We start from the raw sequence: 18,473 nt of genomic DNA, 5'->3' as shown, positions 1-18,473 counted from the left end.
GGCAGGCCTGTCTTACTGTTCTTCTTTAACTGATTGGATGATATGGAGGGTAATCTGTTTTATTCAGATTCACAAATTTAAACGTTAATCTTATCCCAAAACACCTTCCAAGTGGACACAAAATTAAGCATCACAATGATGTAGTGAATTTACCTACAGGCTATCAGGCCTTAACTTACCAAAGTGCCAGTTTCTTCCTTGGGCTTAAAGGACAGTGCAAAACTGCTTAGGAAGGCCCCCAAGAACTCTTCCTAAGATCCATGTAAGAATATCACTGTATGTAAAACAAATTCAGAGCTACTGGATATAAGTAGGGCTTTAGAAAATAATAGTTTTTAGAGATGATGCTAGAGCATATGGATAAGATATGAAACATGCTTAAAGGTCAAAAATTTAACATGCATGGAATCTCCACTTGGGATCCCTTGCAGAGCCAGGGGAATCTTCCTATAGAAGCTGCAAGGATACACTGAGGAAATTTGGGGATAAGCTAACTGATAGGTTATAATCTTGATCTGGAAAATTAATGAGCTCATCAGTAAGTCTGGCCATAGGCTTATTAATGTAATGGTTGTGGTAGATCAGGTAGAGCCTACTGTGTTGACCCCATTGTAAAGTAAGAAAACAATCCCATTTATAATAGGATCAAAAAAACCCAAAAAAACACTTAGGAATAAGTTTAACCAAGGAGATGAAAGACCCGCACACTGACAGAGATAAGAATGGTGGACTGGAGTATCAGGAGCGTGGGGGAGAGGAGACACTGTCAAGGAGAATAAACTTCTACTAGGTATAGGATGAGTGAATTCTGGAGGTCTAATGTAGAGCATGATGATTATAGCTAATAATACTGTGTTGTATACTCAAAAATTGCTAAGACAGTAGATCTTAAATGTTCTCACCACAAAAAAATGTAGTTTTGTGAGGTGATGGAGGTGTGTTAGCTAAACGATGGTGTTGATGGTTTTGCAATATATAAATGTACCAAATGAACACTTTGTACGTCCTAGACTCACACAGTGTTATATGTCAAATATATCTCAAAAAGCTGGGGGAAAAACAGCCCAAAGTCAGACAAAGCACATAGTGAGCCTAATGGGGGGTTGAATTATGGGTTGGTACTTCTTCATTCATAGCCTTTTATAAATTCTTTGGGATAAACTGTTCATCAAACATTTCTGATCATCACACATTTCTGATCCTCAAACATGGGCTCTCCTGGCTAACACTGATGGAAGAATACAAAATTCTCTAGTTTGAGTTTTTGTTGAAGATTTCTACTATCACACATTAATCACGTTAACCTAATCAAATATATGTTAACGTAATCATATGTTAACCTAATCATATGTTAAAGTAATCACAATAGTTTGGCTTTGACCATCAAATGTTGCTATTATCACCAAGAATTTTATAAAATATGTGCTATTTCTAGTGCTTTAAGTACTCAAGCTTTAAGTTATGATTCAGTGAAATACTTTTCAATTCAAATGATTCAAACTTACTTTAAAACAACCTTATTCCAAGATTGGGATAGAATAATATTTTCATGATCTTACAAAAATAGTAATGATTTTGTATAATTAATCTGTATCCATGTTTAGGGGATTCATTTGAAATTCCCTACTTTTACTAAAGTAAGTTAAAGTTTTCCTAATGTTTGGTGTATTTTCCCTTGGGAAATTTAGTTATTTTTTATTGTCGTCCTTTAATGGTAGAGTGATAAAAATTATCTTTAAAATTTATTCTATTTTTTTTTTTTTGCTATTGAGCTCATGTCATTTTAAAGATTATATTGGTAGTAATGTTTGTTTTAAAAATAAGAACTGTTTTAGATATAGCAATACTATTCTGGATTAATTGCTATGTGTAATTTTTATCCTAAAACATCATTCTTTCAGAAAAGTTTCGAGAATAGTCTGAGGAGCTCCAGTATATTTGTCTTTTTGTTAATATTTAACCACATTTGATATGTAATTTTCTTCCATTCTTCCCTCTCCCTCCCTCTAATATCTCCATCTTTCCTTTCCACTGTATAATTTTTTTCAGAGTTGAGATAAATTGTAGACATAATTCCCCTTCACCTGTAAACCTTTCAGTGTGTGTATCCTAAAGAATGACATTTTGCATGTAACCAGGTTATAGTCATCAAAGCCATGAAGCCAACATCGACTTACCAGTGTTGGATTACCTGCTGTCTCAGTTAGTGGCCCTCTTGGTGTGCAGACGTGAACAAACGAATGAATACACATGCATCGCATTCTGGTCCAGTTTCCACTGTACAGTCAGCCTGGCGTCTCGTTGTCATGTCTCTTTAGTCCTTCTTAATCCAGAGCGTTTCTTCAGTTTATCTTTGGTTTTCATTTTTGAAGAGCAAATTACTTTGAGAATGTCCCTCAATTTGGGTTTGTGGGGTTTCTTTGAGAAATGATTTTTCTGGCTTCACATTACAGATTAACAATGGTACAAAACCTTTTTTTCCCCCCTCCTCAGTATTTGTAGCATCAAGCAAAACATTAAAAATTTTTTAAATATTATTTATTTTAGATCTACTGTTTGAATCAGAAAAGAGCACATAAAACCAGATGTGACATTTTAACTTTGCTAATAAGAGTAATTAACCTTAAAATATCAGCACAAATATCATGCATAAACATTCATCTTGCATATGGGATAAAATAAAATCTATAGCTTAAACTGTAGGGTTATTCCTTTATGCCTAAAATATAAACACAGTACGATCTCTTGGACTTCCCTGGTGGCTCAGACAGTAAAGTGTCTGTCTACAATGCGGGAGACCTGGGTTCGATCCCTGGGTTGGGAAGATCCCCTGGAGAAGGAAATGGCAATCCTCTCCAGTACTATTGCCTGGAAAATCCCATGGACAGAGGAGCCTGGTAGGCTACAGTCCATGGGGTCGCAAAGAGTCGGACACGACTGAGCGACTTCACTTTCCTTTCCTACCATCTCTTACTTTAAAAAATCCTGCTCTTGATTAAAACTGTAAATGGTTATTATTATTTGTCTGCTACACTTGCATATTATTTAAACTCTAGATGTTGAGTTAGTGTATTCTGTCTTTAACTTGTATGAAAACTCAAGTTAGGCATGAGAATATGACGCCGTACTTATTTTGTAAGATCCATCATAAAATTTTCAGCCCTGTCTTGCCCATCCTAGCGCTAATCCCTGCCCAATGACCATGTTTTGGCCACATAATATAATCAACTTCTACTTTTTGCTACCAAGTTTGCAGATTAACTGCAGGCTCAGAGTGGCCTGTGGTCCACCTGTGTCCCCTCGGCTATTGGGACTGTTGTTTGGGGCAGAAAGGAAAACTAGGCTTTAGTGCAGATCACTTGTGGCTATTTTTCTGTCTCGCTGCACATACGTGTGCATCTTTTCTGCCATCCTGAGGATTATTGGGAAAATAAATAGCCTTCATACTGCCTATGCATTAAGTTTTCTGTTTCTAATATGCTTAGCAAAAATGCTCTTTTTTTTTTTTTTCTGGGCATTAGAAGGCAAAAATGCCTATAGAGTAATGGCTAAGGGAAAACATGCCAGATTGTATTGACAGAAAAAAAAATCACGTGTGCATATGAGGGACATGATGTGTATTTGAGTGACATTCATGTCCAAATGGCTTAAGGGGCAAATTAAAGGGAAACAAAGTATTTATTGTGTTTCTTTACAAAAAATCTTGACTCAAGAAACAGTTGATACAGTACAGAATCTGGATGGAGTAACAGTTGAAGATGATAGAAAATTAGCTTCTCCTTGTATCAGAATGAAGAGATCCCCATACTAGTAAGATTTTTGGAAAAATTCTCTATAAAGTAGACTTTGAAATAGTTTTTGAAGAGCAAATTTTTTAAAAACATTTTGCTGCTGGAGAATTAAGTTGTAAAAACTGGTGTTAATTTCACTCATGTCAGGAGTGAAATGGATTAATAATACAATATCAAATGAAAAGTACAGTCTCTCACTTAAATGTTTTAATGACAATAATGACTTAAGACTCGATAAGAAAGCTGAGAAAGAGTATTACTCCCATCCTGCAGTTTTCATAAGAAATGAAACTTTTCCATGGAGAATACAGTCTCCTTTAAAACAGGTTCGGAGCAGGGCAACATGTCAGGAAATGATTTGAACTTCATTAAAATTTCTGTTCACGTATTCAGTCAGCTCCTTATCTTGATTTTTCGAGTAGAAGAAAAATGAAAATTTTAAGTCTTAGTAGAACATTATGGAAATGTCAATGTAAGTAAACATTAAAAAATCAAACTGAAGCTACAAATCAGTAAGTGACAATTAAGAACCTTCCAGATTTGGGGCAAATAAATGTACTGAATGATCAGACTTAAAAGTGCCCTTGTAAGGGACTGTCTTTGGTTTCTGTGTCTTTTCAAATGCAGTTTTCCCAGGAATATAAGTACTGGTTCTGATTCACAAAGTGAATTTTATCTTTCAGTTTCCTCTGAATTTAAACTAGAAGGGCTGTATTGTGTTCTGAAACTATTTTGTATTTCAAACATCAGAAACATTTTATATTGAGGTAGCTATGTTCATTCATGCAAGGTTTTTATTTATGCTCTCCAATTGTTTTGAACCATATGGATGAAAATAAAATTTATAGAGCAAAACAAATATATAAAGATACTTTTGCATAGTAACTAAGATGTCAGTATTTTAATAGAATATTTAATGTTTATTTTTCCCCAATCCATTGATTTTTATTTGAGCTATAATTATTCTCTTGGAATATTTTAAATGTAAGAAGGCTTTTATAATGCACAGGTATAGGATTTATTTTGATTTGGGTACTTTTTATAGTTAACATACTATCCCTCTGTATGTTTTCAAGTTCTTTTAAAAATATTCTTTAGTATATAATTTTCATATTTTTAACATATTAGAGTTTTTTTTTTTAAACATACCTTGTCCTGATAACTTTGAGGCTATCTTTTCAGATGGCACAGTGAGTGTTAGCATTGAATATTAGTAAGTTAGAAACAACAAATAAATCACATTATTGTGGATTTGGATAATGTACCTCTTGTATTATGATAATCTAAAAAAAGACTCTTACTGATAAACTCTGTATGTCCAAAAATTATTTCATCTGATTGAGATATCTCAGATTGCACGTTAACTTCCCAAAGGCCTTTTAACAATTATTTTATATTATTATGTTAATTTTGATAATTATTAGAAAATTTTTAAAAATTTGTTGAGGTGCAAAGAAAAAAGCTGAAGTCTGCCCACAGTTCCATTGCTCTGCAGTAGGCTTACACATGTGTAATTGAACAGTTCTTAAAAGTGCAATCTTTAAGCATGCCTTATAATCCAGCCTCATTAAGTACCATTAGATGTTTAACCATTCTTCAAGCGTATTTTGATAATCTCAGTCTGAATGACTAGGTGGATGCAGGAAAAATATTCCGAAAGTACGAAAAGAGAAGGAGGAAAACTTTGTAAGCTTAGATGAGGCATTTAGTTGTGATTCAAAGAACTTGTGCCACATGTCTAGATGGCCAGCGTACAGTTGGGAACACTACCAAGGTCCTCTTCCGGTGTCCAAATACTTATATGTCATCACACTGCCTTTCATCAGTTATACCTGAGACATTCACTTGCTCCTTGCTTTTGGGGAGGAGCTGGGCAAAGTTTGTGCATCTCAAATGTGTTGGGTTCTGCAGCAATCTTCTTATGCACTTGATGTCTACTATTACAAAATCAAGATTGGCATATACAACTCTTAATTAAATAATATTGCTTGAATAATATCCACCAGCTGCAGTATGTATCATACAGTACTGTGGAAAAAAATTTTGTTCTAAAGTTGTTTATCTCTACTTTGTCTCACAAATGTTGAAGGTTAAAACTCTCTAGCAACTCTCTGAAAATGAACCCCTTTTTCTGCTGACTTTGTATTATCAGGATTTGTTGTTGTTTGAGAATAAGATAATACACCCTTAATGAACATTAAGCTATTAATAACATTGAAAATTTCTAGTGAAAAACAAAGGGACAAATGAATTATATTTATTTTGATTTCCTGCTGTTTCTGTTTTTCTCCTGTGGTTTAGAATATATAAACAGATGAAAACCCCCCACAAAAAAGAAAAACAAACCAAAACTCTAGGAGTCTACATGTCTTTAATCCTTCTGCTACATTTTTTCTCCTATATTTCTCAGAATCTGGTTTAGGTTTGTTTCAATATTGAAACAAGAGTCACATAAAAATATTAGCAGCTGGCTCCAGGAATCATCTGGAGGGGATGCAGAATATGCTGTTATCATGGATCCTGTTGTGGAACTTCCATGGAAATACTGTGCCTGTTATGATTAAAGAACTGCTCATTAGCAGTCCTTCAAAATAACAGAAACATTGGAATATAACTGTGCGATTTTGTTTCCTGTTAGAAAGCAGAAGATGAGGATACTGTTCTCACACCTGATGGCACCCGGGAATTTCTGACGTTTGAAGTTCCGCTGAATGATTCAGGATCTGCTGGTCTTGGCGTCAGTGTCAAAGGTAACCGGTCGAAAGAGAACCACGCAGATTTGGGAATCTTCGTCAAGTCCATTATTAATGGAGGAGCAGCATCGAAAGTAAGCCAATGTCAGTCTTATCAAGTGTGTGCGCACTCACAAAAATGTTTAATTTATAGCCCTATTCCTTGGAAACATTTAAGTGGTTGGGGTGAAATCATTCCTCTTCCCTATGTATGTTCATTTCTGTGGCCTGTGAAGTAAACTGACAAAAAACAGATTAATAGGAGAAAAAGTTTACAAATTTTACTGATGGTAAAATTTCCAATTTTATGTGTATGGGGACTCCCCAGGAAGAAGTGAAAACCTAGGGAAGCAGTTAGATTTAGAAGCTTGTATACCATTTTAGCAAATGGTGATAAGTTGTAGAGTAGGGATTAGACAAAGAAAGACGGTTTGGGCTTCCAGGGGCAGTCAGTTGTGGGATGGTAAAGCTCTGAAGGGAACCCATGGAAGAAAAGTCTCCTTTTATAAGGTTTGTTTCTGAAGACTCATCTCAGTAAGTCTCTGTCTCTGGTGTGAGGGTCGTTCTCCACTTCCAGGTTAGAGAGAAGAGAACTGGCACCTTCACAAGGAGGACCTTCTCCCCTGGGTTCAGCCAGAGGCACGGAGGACAGAGCCCTCTCTCTGTGTCTGACATTTCTCACTTGCCTTCCGCTGAGAATAATCCCTATGCCAAAGTGGTGTGTTTTGGGATGGCATATTTCTGATCCCCTGTAACACTTAAATGTTTTCTGGCTTTTTGCCTAATAACCCAAACAGGATCAAACAACTGCTGAAATCTCAGTGATGTTCCATTTGGGGATGCAAGTCTTATCTTCAGCTCCTCATTTTTGATCTCTGAGTTCACAGCCCAGGTTCATGCTAGTGAAATGAAGATTATCTTTGCAGAGACTTAGCTCAGGTTCTGGCACAGACCTGCCTGACAGGAAAGGTTAATCCCTCCCTCTTCTTTCCCCTCCCCTCTCGTGGGTCACTTCTGTTTCCCAGAGGAGAGAAAATGTCCTGGCTGTCTGTTGAGGGGGTGCTGCTCTTCTCTGCAATTGTCTAATAGCCTGGAGCTTTTGCACGTCTTGGGTTGTAAATAACCTCTCTGGGTGTCTGTGGAAGCAGGAAAGTAATCACTTTGTGTCCTTTGAATTAGTATGCTATTTTGGTAAACAGATTATGATAATGACTTGATTTACAAATGTATAAATGATTGAAGTAGACACAGGCTGCAAGGGCTGCTTACACATTATTATGCTAGTGTTCAATTGGGCATAATCCATTAGTATTAAAGCCCCCCCCCCCCTTTTTTTTTTGCTTTGTTTTCATTTTATTTTTCTAACGAAGGGGAAAGCAGCTTCTTTTATCACAAACTATTTAATGGCACTTATTTTTACCTGCTTCCTTCCCAGGATGGGAGGCTTCGGGTGAATGATCAACTGATAGCAGTGAATGGAGAATCCCTGTTGGGCAAGACAAACCAGGATGCCATGGAAACCCTCCGGAGGTCCATGTCCACTGAAGGGAACAAGCGAGGAATGATCCAGCTCATTGTGGCGAGGAGAATAAGCAAATGCACTGAGGTAAAGATGAGAAAGACAAAAGGCATCTGAAATGGCCCTAGTACCAAGTTCTCTCCTAACATTGGACGAAGGATTACAGGTCCCTGGGCTTTACCGCAGAAGATTCTCAGTTATCTCTGGTGGCTAGAGTTTATTTCATTGTCATTAGATTGTGATTTATTTTCTTAATTCTGTGTTCAAAATATTCCTAAGCATGCAGTAATATTTCTGTTGCCACCTCAAGAGTTAATGCCGGGATCTGGAAGGCACCTTTGTTTAGCTGGGTGCCACACATTCCTGCTCAGAGTCCCGTTTCTTTTCTGTTCATCAGTGTTGAACCAGGAGGGAGAAACACCGAAGCAGCGATTGCTTATCTAGACTGGGTGCCTCTTGCAAAGTCCCTCAAGGGGGAGAGCCCGTTTCTCTTGTGACGTGGTCAGAAGTGGAAGCCTCCCTTCCCACGCCTGGCCTGCTTCGTCCTTTACTGTAGGGCTGGGCATTTTCCTCTGGAGAAGCTGCTGTTCAGTGATATCTGCTGCATGAAACCATGGTGGGTTCTGCACCTGTGCTGTGTCTAACCAGCTGTGAGTGGGAAGGTTTTCTTTCTCGAAGAACGTGAGCTTATGTTTTCCCAGATAGCAAAAACATACCAAGTAGAAACATACTACTTACGTTTCAATAGCAGAGCATTTGAAAATTTAAAGGGAATTAAATATAGATTTGTTAATGAATATTAGAACCTGAAAAAAAAAAAAAACGATTTTTTTAAGACATTTTATAAAGTATGTGCCATCTATAGGAAAGAGGTGGGACCTGCTTGCTGAAAGTATTGTTTGTTGTTTTTCTCTATGTTCAACTCCCCATACTTTTAAATCAACTAAGAGAAAATGTTTAGCAAATCACACAAACTGGAAAGTATACCTAACCTGCTTAGGTGTTTTTCTTAATTTTAAAATCTGTGTTTAATATATAAAGAAAACTTTTCAGGTCATGATGATGGCTCATCCAATTGGTTAATACAACTGGATTTTGCAACATACCTTTGAGCTCAGGGGGTAGTTAGTGGAGAGGTGACCAATTTTTGAAAAATTATTGACCATAGACTTACTTTTACATTTTTATTTTCCAAATGAAGAATGACTTAATGTTAATTAACAAGTTAATTTCCATGACAGCAAGAGAAGAGTGTCACCTTAACTAGAAACTTCATAGTGAAAAACTGTGAAAGTAAAACATTTGCATTCTTAAATATAAATTCTAGTCCCTCAGACTAGGCTACTGGATTGATTTTTTTGAATGGTTATTTTTATTGGTTTCCAAATCATTCACTGATATTTTAATCGTTAAGTCCTGTAAAGAGCTATCTCCACAGTTAGTTCACAAGACACATTGTTCTTTATTAGGTCTTTTTAAAAAATGGAAGAATTTGATTTTCCCTAAGACTGTATTCATTAGACTGATGCTCATTGAGAAAATGTGTTAGATCCTGGGGGATAGCGGTGAATAAAAACACTGAGGGGCTTCCCTGGTGGCCCAGTGACTGAGACGCCAATCTCCCAGTGCAGGGGGTCTGGGTTCGATTCCTGGTCAGGGAACTAGATCCCACATGCTGCAACTAAGACCCAGTGCAAATAAAAAACAAACAAAAAGAACTGGTGGGGGTTCCATCCCTGGATGTTCTCCTGGACAGTATATCATATTGTTGTCGCCTTCTCAACGTTTTCCTTCAGAGAAAAGCATTGAAACATTATATGGGCACTTAGACTGTGAGAAACACACCCAAGGTCAGCATCCTGAATCTTGACGTGCTTTCATCTGGTTCAGGGGATTCCCTCTTGTTCCCCAAACAAACCTGTACTAGCCTGAAAATATTTTGATAAAGGCACTGATTTGATCCCCTGTCTCCCTATAAGAAGCATGGAATTGAAATCCCACTGCAATATCTTTTTGTCTCATTCACTTCTGCATATGAATTTATGTGAATGAAAATGATATAAGTAAGGGAACAGCGGCAGTAGGCAGTAATAGACTTTAATATTCAATATTCTTTACGGTATCACTTTCATACATTGCTGGTTATTACTATTTCTTAGGATAGAGTAAGCTTATAAAGCAATTAGATAAAAAAAAAATCTTATCACGAGTGCTGTGTTCTCTTTGTAATACCAGTGAAAAGCCTTTTGTACTGACAGGATTTAACTAAAGAATTATATGAAGACAGAAGAGCTCATTTCAGCTTCCCATAAGTCTTAAGACATGATTTTGCTGCTGTTGTACTTATATTATATATTACCTTTGGAGAAACATCTCCCTGAATTACTGAGAGGGTATGTGTAAATTATGTTACCGTAAATATTGATGTAACCAGAGCATGTCTTGTCCTGCATGAACCTCAAGCCAGAATAATGTGCTAAGTTCCCTCCTTCTGGGTCTATCCATCAGCTGTGTAGTCCGGCCTTGGACAGTATCACAGAACTTTATTTCACTGACTCATCTTTAAATCAAGGGTTTGCATACTTAATTTCAAGCTAGAGAAGATGAAAATTTGCAAAAGGCTCATCTTTTGTGCTTTGTCACATCTTTCCTTGCCCTCTCTTATATGTGGGAAGTGCTGTGTGCTATCTCAATATGTTTTCTTTAAAAATTAGCAACTCTGCGGAATTCCCTGGGAGTCCTGTGATTAAGATTCGGGGCTTCCAAAGCAGGCGGTGCAGGTTTGATCCCTGGTTGGGGAACTAAGACCCCACATTCTGTGTGGTATGGCCAAAGATAAAAAAAAAAAAAATTGGCAACTCGTTGCACTAGGTACATCTTCCCTTGCACGTCTCTGTTCTTTGTTTCCATACAGCACATTTGAGACATTTTCTAGAAGATGTTTCTCAATCTCTTCCTCTTGACTTCTCAGGAGTCTGTGAACGCTGCCTCGTTCTTGAATCCTTTCCTGTCAATTCTCTCCATTTTTCTCCTACTTCAGTCTGGCCCTTCTGTCTCCTCTAAGGTTGCTCTCTTCTGCCTATTCCTTTATCGGTTAGTATTCTTCAGGGCATTTCCTAGGCTGTGTCTTCTGCACACGCTCCCTGGGAGACCTTTGTTCCCTGGTGTTCGGGTACTGTGTTCGTTGTGATGAATCCTGCGATCATGTTACCATCTCAGGGACCTATTCTAGTTCCAGACCCCCCTCTTCAGTGGAGACGTGGACTGGTGTGTCTCTGAGGCACCTCTACTTTTTCTTCTTAGAGTTCCTCCTCGAGGTCTTCATCTGCCTTTGTCCTTCCCCGAAGAAATAGCTCCACTGTTTCTGCAATTGAAGCTGGGAATCTGGGGTGACCCTGACCTCTCAGTTGCCTTTCTTGTCTCTGTCACCTCCTCCTCTGGAATCTCTCCTCCCTACTCTCCTCCATCCCCTGCAGCTGCCCAGTCACCTGGCAGGGCTCTGTGCTGCAGCTCCCTGAAGGATCTTCCCCTCAACCCGTTTTGTTTACACTGCAGTAAAGCCTGTCTTCCCACAAAGCAAGCTGATCCTGCTCTATATATCAAAAACTGTAAAATACTTTGGGATGAATTGAACAATGCAGGTAGTCTCTGTACTCATAATTCTATAAAACATTGCTGAAGAATTAAGTTAGATCGAAATTAGTGGAGTGATACATGATTAGCAGATTCAGTATCATTGAAGTATCAGTTCTCTCAAATTGGCCTATAGATATAATAAGCTCTTGTTAATCATCGCAGCAGGCATTTTCATAGCAATGAATAAGGTGATATCAGTTGGGATTATTAATTTTTTATACTGTTACTAATATTATTATTATTAACATTATTTAATTTATATGAAAATCTAGAACTGGGAAAACTAGGATGAAAATATCATTGGTTGCTTTTGAGCAAGTTGGGATTGAGTGGGAAATAATAGGGAGGAATTTAATAAGGTAATGGGAATGCCCTTTATCCAGAGAGAGGTGTATGTTACATGGATTTATCAATTTGTCAAAACTCACTGAACTGACCAAGGACTACTTTAAAATGAATTCTGTCTCTCAGTTTAATCCTCTTAGAATTAGAAAGCTATATTAGAATAGAAAGGAGCCTAAGGTATCATTTATGATTCTCTTTATGTGTGAAGAAATAAACACAGGGAGGTCAAATGATGTGCTTAATGCCGGCAAGTAATTTAAGAAATTGAGAAGCAAGGTGTCCATCCCTCTTAGGCACATGAGAGGGTCTGATGGCATGTGTGTTGTTTGGGCAGTTGATACTCTGGCTGTGTTGGGAAGTGTGGACAGTAACCCTGAGTCAGGTAGGCCATCTGTTCTGCGTCTGCTGCGTCCAGGCTTACTTTACACTCTGGTCCTTGCTCTCAACCACATGGAGTGAAGGTCATTAGCAATGGTTCTTCATAAAAGCAGAACCCAGAACTGTGCCCTGAAACTCTGGTCACTCTTTTCCAAAGTTAAACCCCGTCTTTTTATCCATTGTTTTGTGTTAACTTGTCCTTTGGATATTAGCATTGAGTTGTCCAAGAAGTTCATTTGGGTTTTTCCTTTAAGTGGTATGGAAAACCTGAACAAACTTTTTGACCAAACCAGTACTTTCTACAGTGTGTGATTTTTCATCTCAATCAACTTTGTTTTACTTCCGGTGTTGTGCTGTGTCCTTCCACATGGCCTATATGTATGGTATCCCTAAACCATTTTAAGGAAACTCTGAGTCATTCACTCAGAAATGAATTTATTCATCCAATTATTCACCCAGTGCCTGCTCTGTGCCAGGAATTGGGGATAAAATAGAATAAGCTTATAAAGACTGAAATATCAGATAATGAGATCGTGCCAATTACTAACTCGGACCCAGTTTTAGGCTTGCTGAAGGGGATTAGGGCAGTATCTGTGCCAGCTTTTCACTGTTTATAGTTGAGATGGTGGGATACATTCTCTTTATGGGAAAGACATGATTTGATCTGCTAATGCACACTTACAACAACATGAGATTTTACAAAGCCCTATAGATACTGTATTCATTTTTAAAAAGAAACCAATCTTTCACCTTTTCCCAGGAAGAGTAGGCCAAGTGTATAATATAAAGCATATTCATTGGACAGTATCCAGCTTTTTGTTATTAAATAGCACTTATTATTTCCTGATTATAAAAGCCACATATCTTTTTAAGAGAATGCTATATTTCCATCGTTTTTAGGTATGGAATAATTCCCAATGTTTATGGCTTCGTAAATGAAGTTCTGATAAATATTGATTGGCATGAATCTTTGTTATTCACTTAGCTTCTTACTTTGTGAGGCTAGCAACTGGAAAATGAAATAAATGGACTGGTCAAAGAGTGTAGGATATTTCTTGGCCCATGGCGTGCACTTGCACATTCCTTTGGGAAAAGACTGTATCACTTCATGCTGATCTCCAGTATAGGTTATCTTGTTGCAGCCTAGAGCTGAATTCTCTTAAATGGGTGAAAAGGCGTTCCTATTTTCCTAGCACTGGAGTTGATGGGGTCCCAAACTTCTGCTCCTACTTGGGACTGAATTCTGTTGCATGGAAGAACATTTTTTTTGCAGCTGAAAAGACAAAGTGAAAATTGCAGTCCTTTTATTTTGGCGTCCTCTTCAAATTAAGCTTAATTTGATAAGGTTTTCATATAAGGAGAATATATGGTCTGCCTGGGAGCAAACCATATTGCAGGAAGGCCACCCACTCTTCTAGGACCACCTTACTTGGAGTGGCCACTCCCACCTCCAATGTGATACACTCTTCTTTCTTAAACTCTTTGCTTGCAACAACAAAAAGAATCATCAAAAGATTTAAAACAAAACTCAGTACTCCAATCGGTGTTTTTTTTTTTTTTTTTTTTTAGAAATTAAAAGGCATTGTATCTTCTGTTAAATATTTATGTAGGAGGCCATTGATGTCTTCATTTAAATCTGTCTTTTGAGATGCAAATTAGACACAGTTAGGGAGGTGGGGAGGTGCAGATGCTTTCCCAGGAAAGTGCTCAAGTATGACTTTCCTAATGAACAGGCATCTTATTGTTTTTCTCTGGAAAGCCTGCGTGTACAATTCTCTAAATGGAATTTTTATTTGACTTTATAAAATTCTGAAATAGCCTCTCGGGATATTTAGGGGTTTCACATAAAGATGCTTTATAAAGAGTTTATCATCTAAAAAATTGCAGTTATGTAGTTCAATTAAATGTATTTGTTAAGCAAACTCAAGGATGTGTTGTCTGTCTTATGATGAAATAAATTATTGTGTAGGATGCAGGTTTTGCATGTTGAGACTTGTATAGTGAGTCTCTTTAATATTATGCTCATTAAAAGTACTCATGCATGTCTATTTTTAAAGATATCAGGTATTTGCTGTGTTTATTTTTGTTTTTGCCTCCCCAGAGTCCCCTGGAATTATGGCATCATGTCCTTTCAGAAAATATTCTTTTATTTTTTTATATCCGAGACCTTGAGTATTTAATTTTCTTTTCAGTAAAGCTGTCGTTGTAATCTGCAATTAAAAAAAAAAAACTAATAAAACAAATCCTCATTTCACAATTTAAACCTTATTGAGTCTAATTCACCAGCACTGCACGTTTATTATTCTCCTGCAGTTTGACGTGCCTCCAGTTGTAATTGTGTTGACCCTTCAATGCATTAAATCTCCCCAGTGCTTATCAAACTGGGCGAGATAAGTCTACAATTCGGAACTTCATTAAATATCTCATTTATATTACACAGATGATAGCTTCTAACAGAAATAAGAATTTGTTCCAATGGAGAAGCCACGGTTGTGGTTTCCTCTGTGTTTGGAACGTGCACTGTTTGCTTTGCTGTGCTGGAGCCCCTGCCTCCATGCCGCCCCCACTACCTAAGTCCTCCCTGCCTCTGGCTGTAGGCCTTTGCCAAAGCATCAGGTGTGGTTAACCTTGGAGCCCCCATTGGGAGGATTTGTATTTATATGTTCTGTTCCCTATTGTTTCATGGCCTTACTAGCATAGATTTCTCTTTCCTATTATTTTTATGAAATTCATAACTTATAAGGCACAACTGTTATGCCACTCACTGTTTTAATTCTCAGTGATGGGAATCAACCTATATTCTCCACTTATCTAGCAGATTGTATGTTTGTGAAATAGGCATCTTTGCCTGCTTCATTAGAATACTTAATCTTTACTTCTGTATTGTCAGTATCCTATATAGCTTTTTTTTTTTTGGTTTTTAAGTCTTTATTGAATTTGTGACAGTTTTACTTCTGTTTTATGTTTTGGCTTTTTTTGGCCATGAGGCACGTGGGATCTTAGTTCCCCAACCAGGGATTGAACCCACACCTCCTGCATTGGAAGGCAAAATCTTAACCACTGGGCCACCAGGAAGGTCCCTATCCTATATGGTTTATTTTCTCTCATACTTAGGATTACAATGAGAGAATAGAATTTGTTTCTAATTTCAGCAGAAAAAACGGAGGCTCAGGGTGTTGTTGAAGACACCTGAGCTAACAAGTGGCCTTTAGGTCTTAGAGTGTAGGTGGTCATTCTCCCCTGCACACACACCATGGTGTGCTAATGGTTAGCTGTATTTACACACTCTAAACGTAAAAAGCAGAGTTAAATTTCAGCTTCCATTTTGGTAATGATAAAGCATGTGTTGCACAGAGCAGCATGTCATAAAAAGTTCTGAATTAAACCATAACTTAAATTGACTTCAACAGATACTTAACCATCAAACTGAAAAAATAAGCAACAAGATAAGTTTGGAAAAAAGCCCTTAATATACATATTTTTCCTCCAGTGCTTGAAATCTGACAGAACTTCATGGGAGGCACAGTGTAAAGTGGCACAGAAAGTTGGTCATTAGGCAGAGCTGTCATCACAAATTATTTTGGTACAGGGTGAAAAGTTCTAGTTCATTTGGTACTCAGTTGGATGCAGGCCTTGGGCAAGTTGTTATAATTCCCCCATGCTGCTCCTGGGCCTCCACTTCTGATTTTGCCTTTCTCCATCTTTCTCTGCAGCTGAAGTCACCTGGGAGCCCCTCTGGACCCGAGCTGCCCATTGAAACAGTGTTGGATGATAGAGAACGAAGGATTTCCCACTCCCTCTACAGCGGGCTCGAGGGTCTTGATGAATCACCCACAAGAAACGCTGCGCTCAGTAGGATAATGGGTGAGTCAGGTACAACCCTGTTGGTCCCATCTTATGTTTATGCTTTTACTGGTTCACAGAGAGGTTATTAATGTAATATTAATGTAAAGGAGTCCCATGTTTTCAAGAGGAAAAGGAGCAGGTTCGTTATAATTATTCAGGAAGTGTTAATGCCAAGAGAGGCAATCGATACATTGATTTTGTTAAGTGAGGTTTAGATCCTATAACACGTGGGAAAGGAGAAAAAGAAGGGGATCACACAGAAGTGCTTTCCAGTGATCAAGATATTCTTAGTGTGTCTGAGATGTTAAATGAAGCTGTGTTTTGGGCTTTTTTTTTTAATCAAAATTTAGAGGTTTATGGCAAGATTTCAAAGTCATATTTTTATAATAGCACCCTTTACAGGGAGAGGAAAAAATACATAGATATGTGTATATGAAATATTCACATTTTGTGGTTGTTATGGACTAAAGTGTTACCCTGTTGTAATTGCATCTCGACTTTTTCAAAGGCTTCATTTGAAAATCCTGAAACCAGTGTTTTGCGTCCTTTGTTTGCATTCAGCACCATTCTGTCTGTGTGGCCCCCAGTGGGTAATGAGGTTATTAGCACTTGCTCTGCAGCCGTTCAGCTCTCTGCTAACAGATCCGGTTAATAAAGACTTGCTCTGCCACCAGAGTGGTTGGATTTACTGAGTTGCTCATCTTGGGATTAGCTTGTGAGAGTTGTCAAATTTAAAATGTAAGAAGCTGTTTTGATTAAAATAGCACGTGACCTAAAATGCTTTGATTGCTGGTGTGTTTTGCAAGCCTCTAATATGAAGTACAAGCCTAAATTTAACTCCATTCTCAGCACATTTACTGGAGATTGAATACAATCCATGTCTCCATTAGGAAGCTTCATTGGGACAGGAATTTGTTTTCTTCATCAGTGTATGTTTATGGAAAGCCTGCTGTTGGCAAGACACTGTATTTACTTTTGCTGTAGATGCAAAGAGGAGAGAGAAACAGTCTGCCTTCAAAGAACTTTCTACCAGGCATGATCGGAAAAATATATGAACATGACTAGTAGAATTTTCTGTTGTTCTTCCTCTAATCCTTCTAGCTTTCTTATTTGGACATACTGCTAAATTCCCCATTTCTTATTTTATTACACGTAGAATAAAGACATGCCAGCGCTCTGGTTTAATTTTGTCAACATTTTTGTTTGATCTTCTTGGTGTGGTGTGAGCAGGGGAAGAATGCTGAAGGTATTGCATACCTGTCAGATGACAGGCATTGCACATGGTGTGTTAGATTAACCTTCATTTATTAATAATCACTCTCCTCACTGCTGTGAGGTTTTCCCTACTTTTCCAGTTTTGGTGTGTCAGTTGATCTTCATTAAACGCTTTTTTTATTGTTGAAAATTCAGACCTCTTAAGAGAGAAAGAGAGTATATGTGTCCCTGGATCTGTATGCATACAAAGTGATTTGCTGTAATTTCCCCTTTATTATAGGAACATAGGACTTGCCATACTGAATCAGACCATTGGTCCACCAGTTCCTGTAACCTGCATCCTGCCTCCAATCCCTGATGCTTCAGAGGAAGGCGAAAAACTAAAACTAAAAAACAAACCAAAAGCCCCCAATTCACCTAGTGACCTTTGGAAATGCTGTATATATGGGTTGAGGATTCCTTCTTTTTCTTTGGTCTTGTGCCCTGCTTTTGTTAGTAATGACCTCATTAGCCCTAAGTTTGCTTTAGAGTTGGCATTGTTTTCCTTTCCCTCTGCTGGAGATGTAATGGACTTTAAAATTCCAGATGCTTCTGCTGGGTAGTAACTTCCCTTTCAGCTCTGTGCTTTGTAATGTATTGTGGGTTCTGTTCTGGGCTGGGGGTGACAGACTCCTTCTCTGGAAGGCCAAACTGATATTGTATGATTTGGATATTTTAAGACATTTTTTTACAAGTTGTGCTAGAAACTAGGAGTCTCATATATTTTACTCTGAGAAATGTATGTGCTGAATTTGAGTTTTTATCTTGAGTTTTAAAAATTTGAGAATTCTTTAGTCTTGTCAGTCCCTATTTCAGCATCATTGACCCTAAGAAACAAACAGTATTCATAATGTCACTTCCCACTTAGAGTTAGAAATCTTGCAAAAAATAGTGTCTTACAAAAAGATACCAAAGCAAGGTACCAAATATAAGAAATTAAAGCACTGAATTTCAGTTAAGCTAAACTCAATA

General features: G+C 37.7%; 1 protein-coding gene across 20 annotated transcripts in view; it reads left to right on the top strand.

The window, feature by feature from the left end:
• Positions 1–18,473, top strand: part of PARD3 (par-3 family cell polarity regulator) — a 588,875-nt gene that overhangs the window by 356,865 nt on the left and 213,537 nt on the right. For all 20 annotated transcript variants that reach the window (XM_027560026.1, XM_027560020.1, XM_027560017.1 and 17 more), the window contains 3 exons: positions 6,430–6,618; positions 7,959–8,129; positions 16,115–16,265. In XM_027560026.1, coding sequence (XP_027415827.1) covers positions 6,430–6,618; positions 7,959–8,129; positions 16,115–16,265 — 511 coding nt within the window. The remainder of the gene's footprint in view (positions 1–6,429; positions 6,619–7,958; positions 8,130–16,114; positions 16,266–18,473) is intronic.

Source organism: Bos indicus x Bos taurus, chromosome 13 (genome assembly GCF_003369695.1).
Source record: "Bos indicus x Bos taurus breed Angus x Brahman F1 hybrid chromosome 13, Bos_hybrid_MaternalHap_v2.0, whole genome shotgun sequence".
NCBI classification, from domain to species: Eukaryota; Metazoa; Chordata; class Mammalia; order Artiodactyla; family Bovidae; genus Bos; species Bos indicus x Bos taurus.
This window is presented reverse-complemented; position numbering and strand designations above follow the sequence as displayed.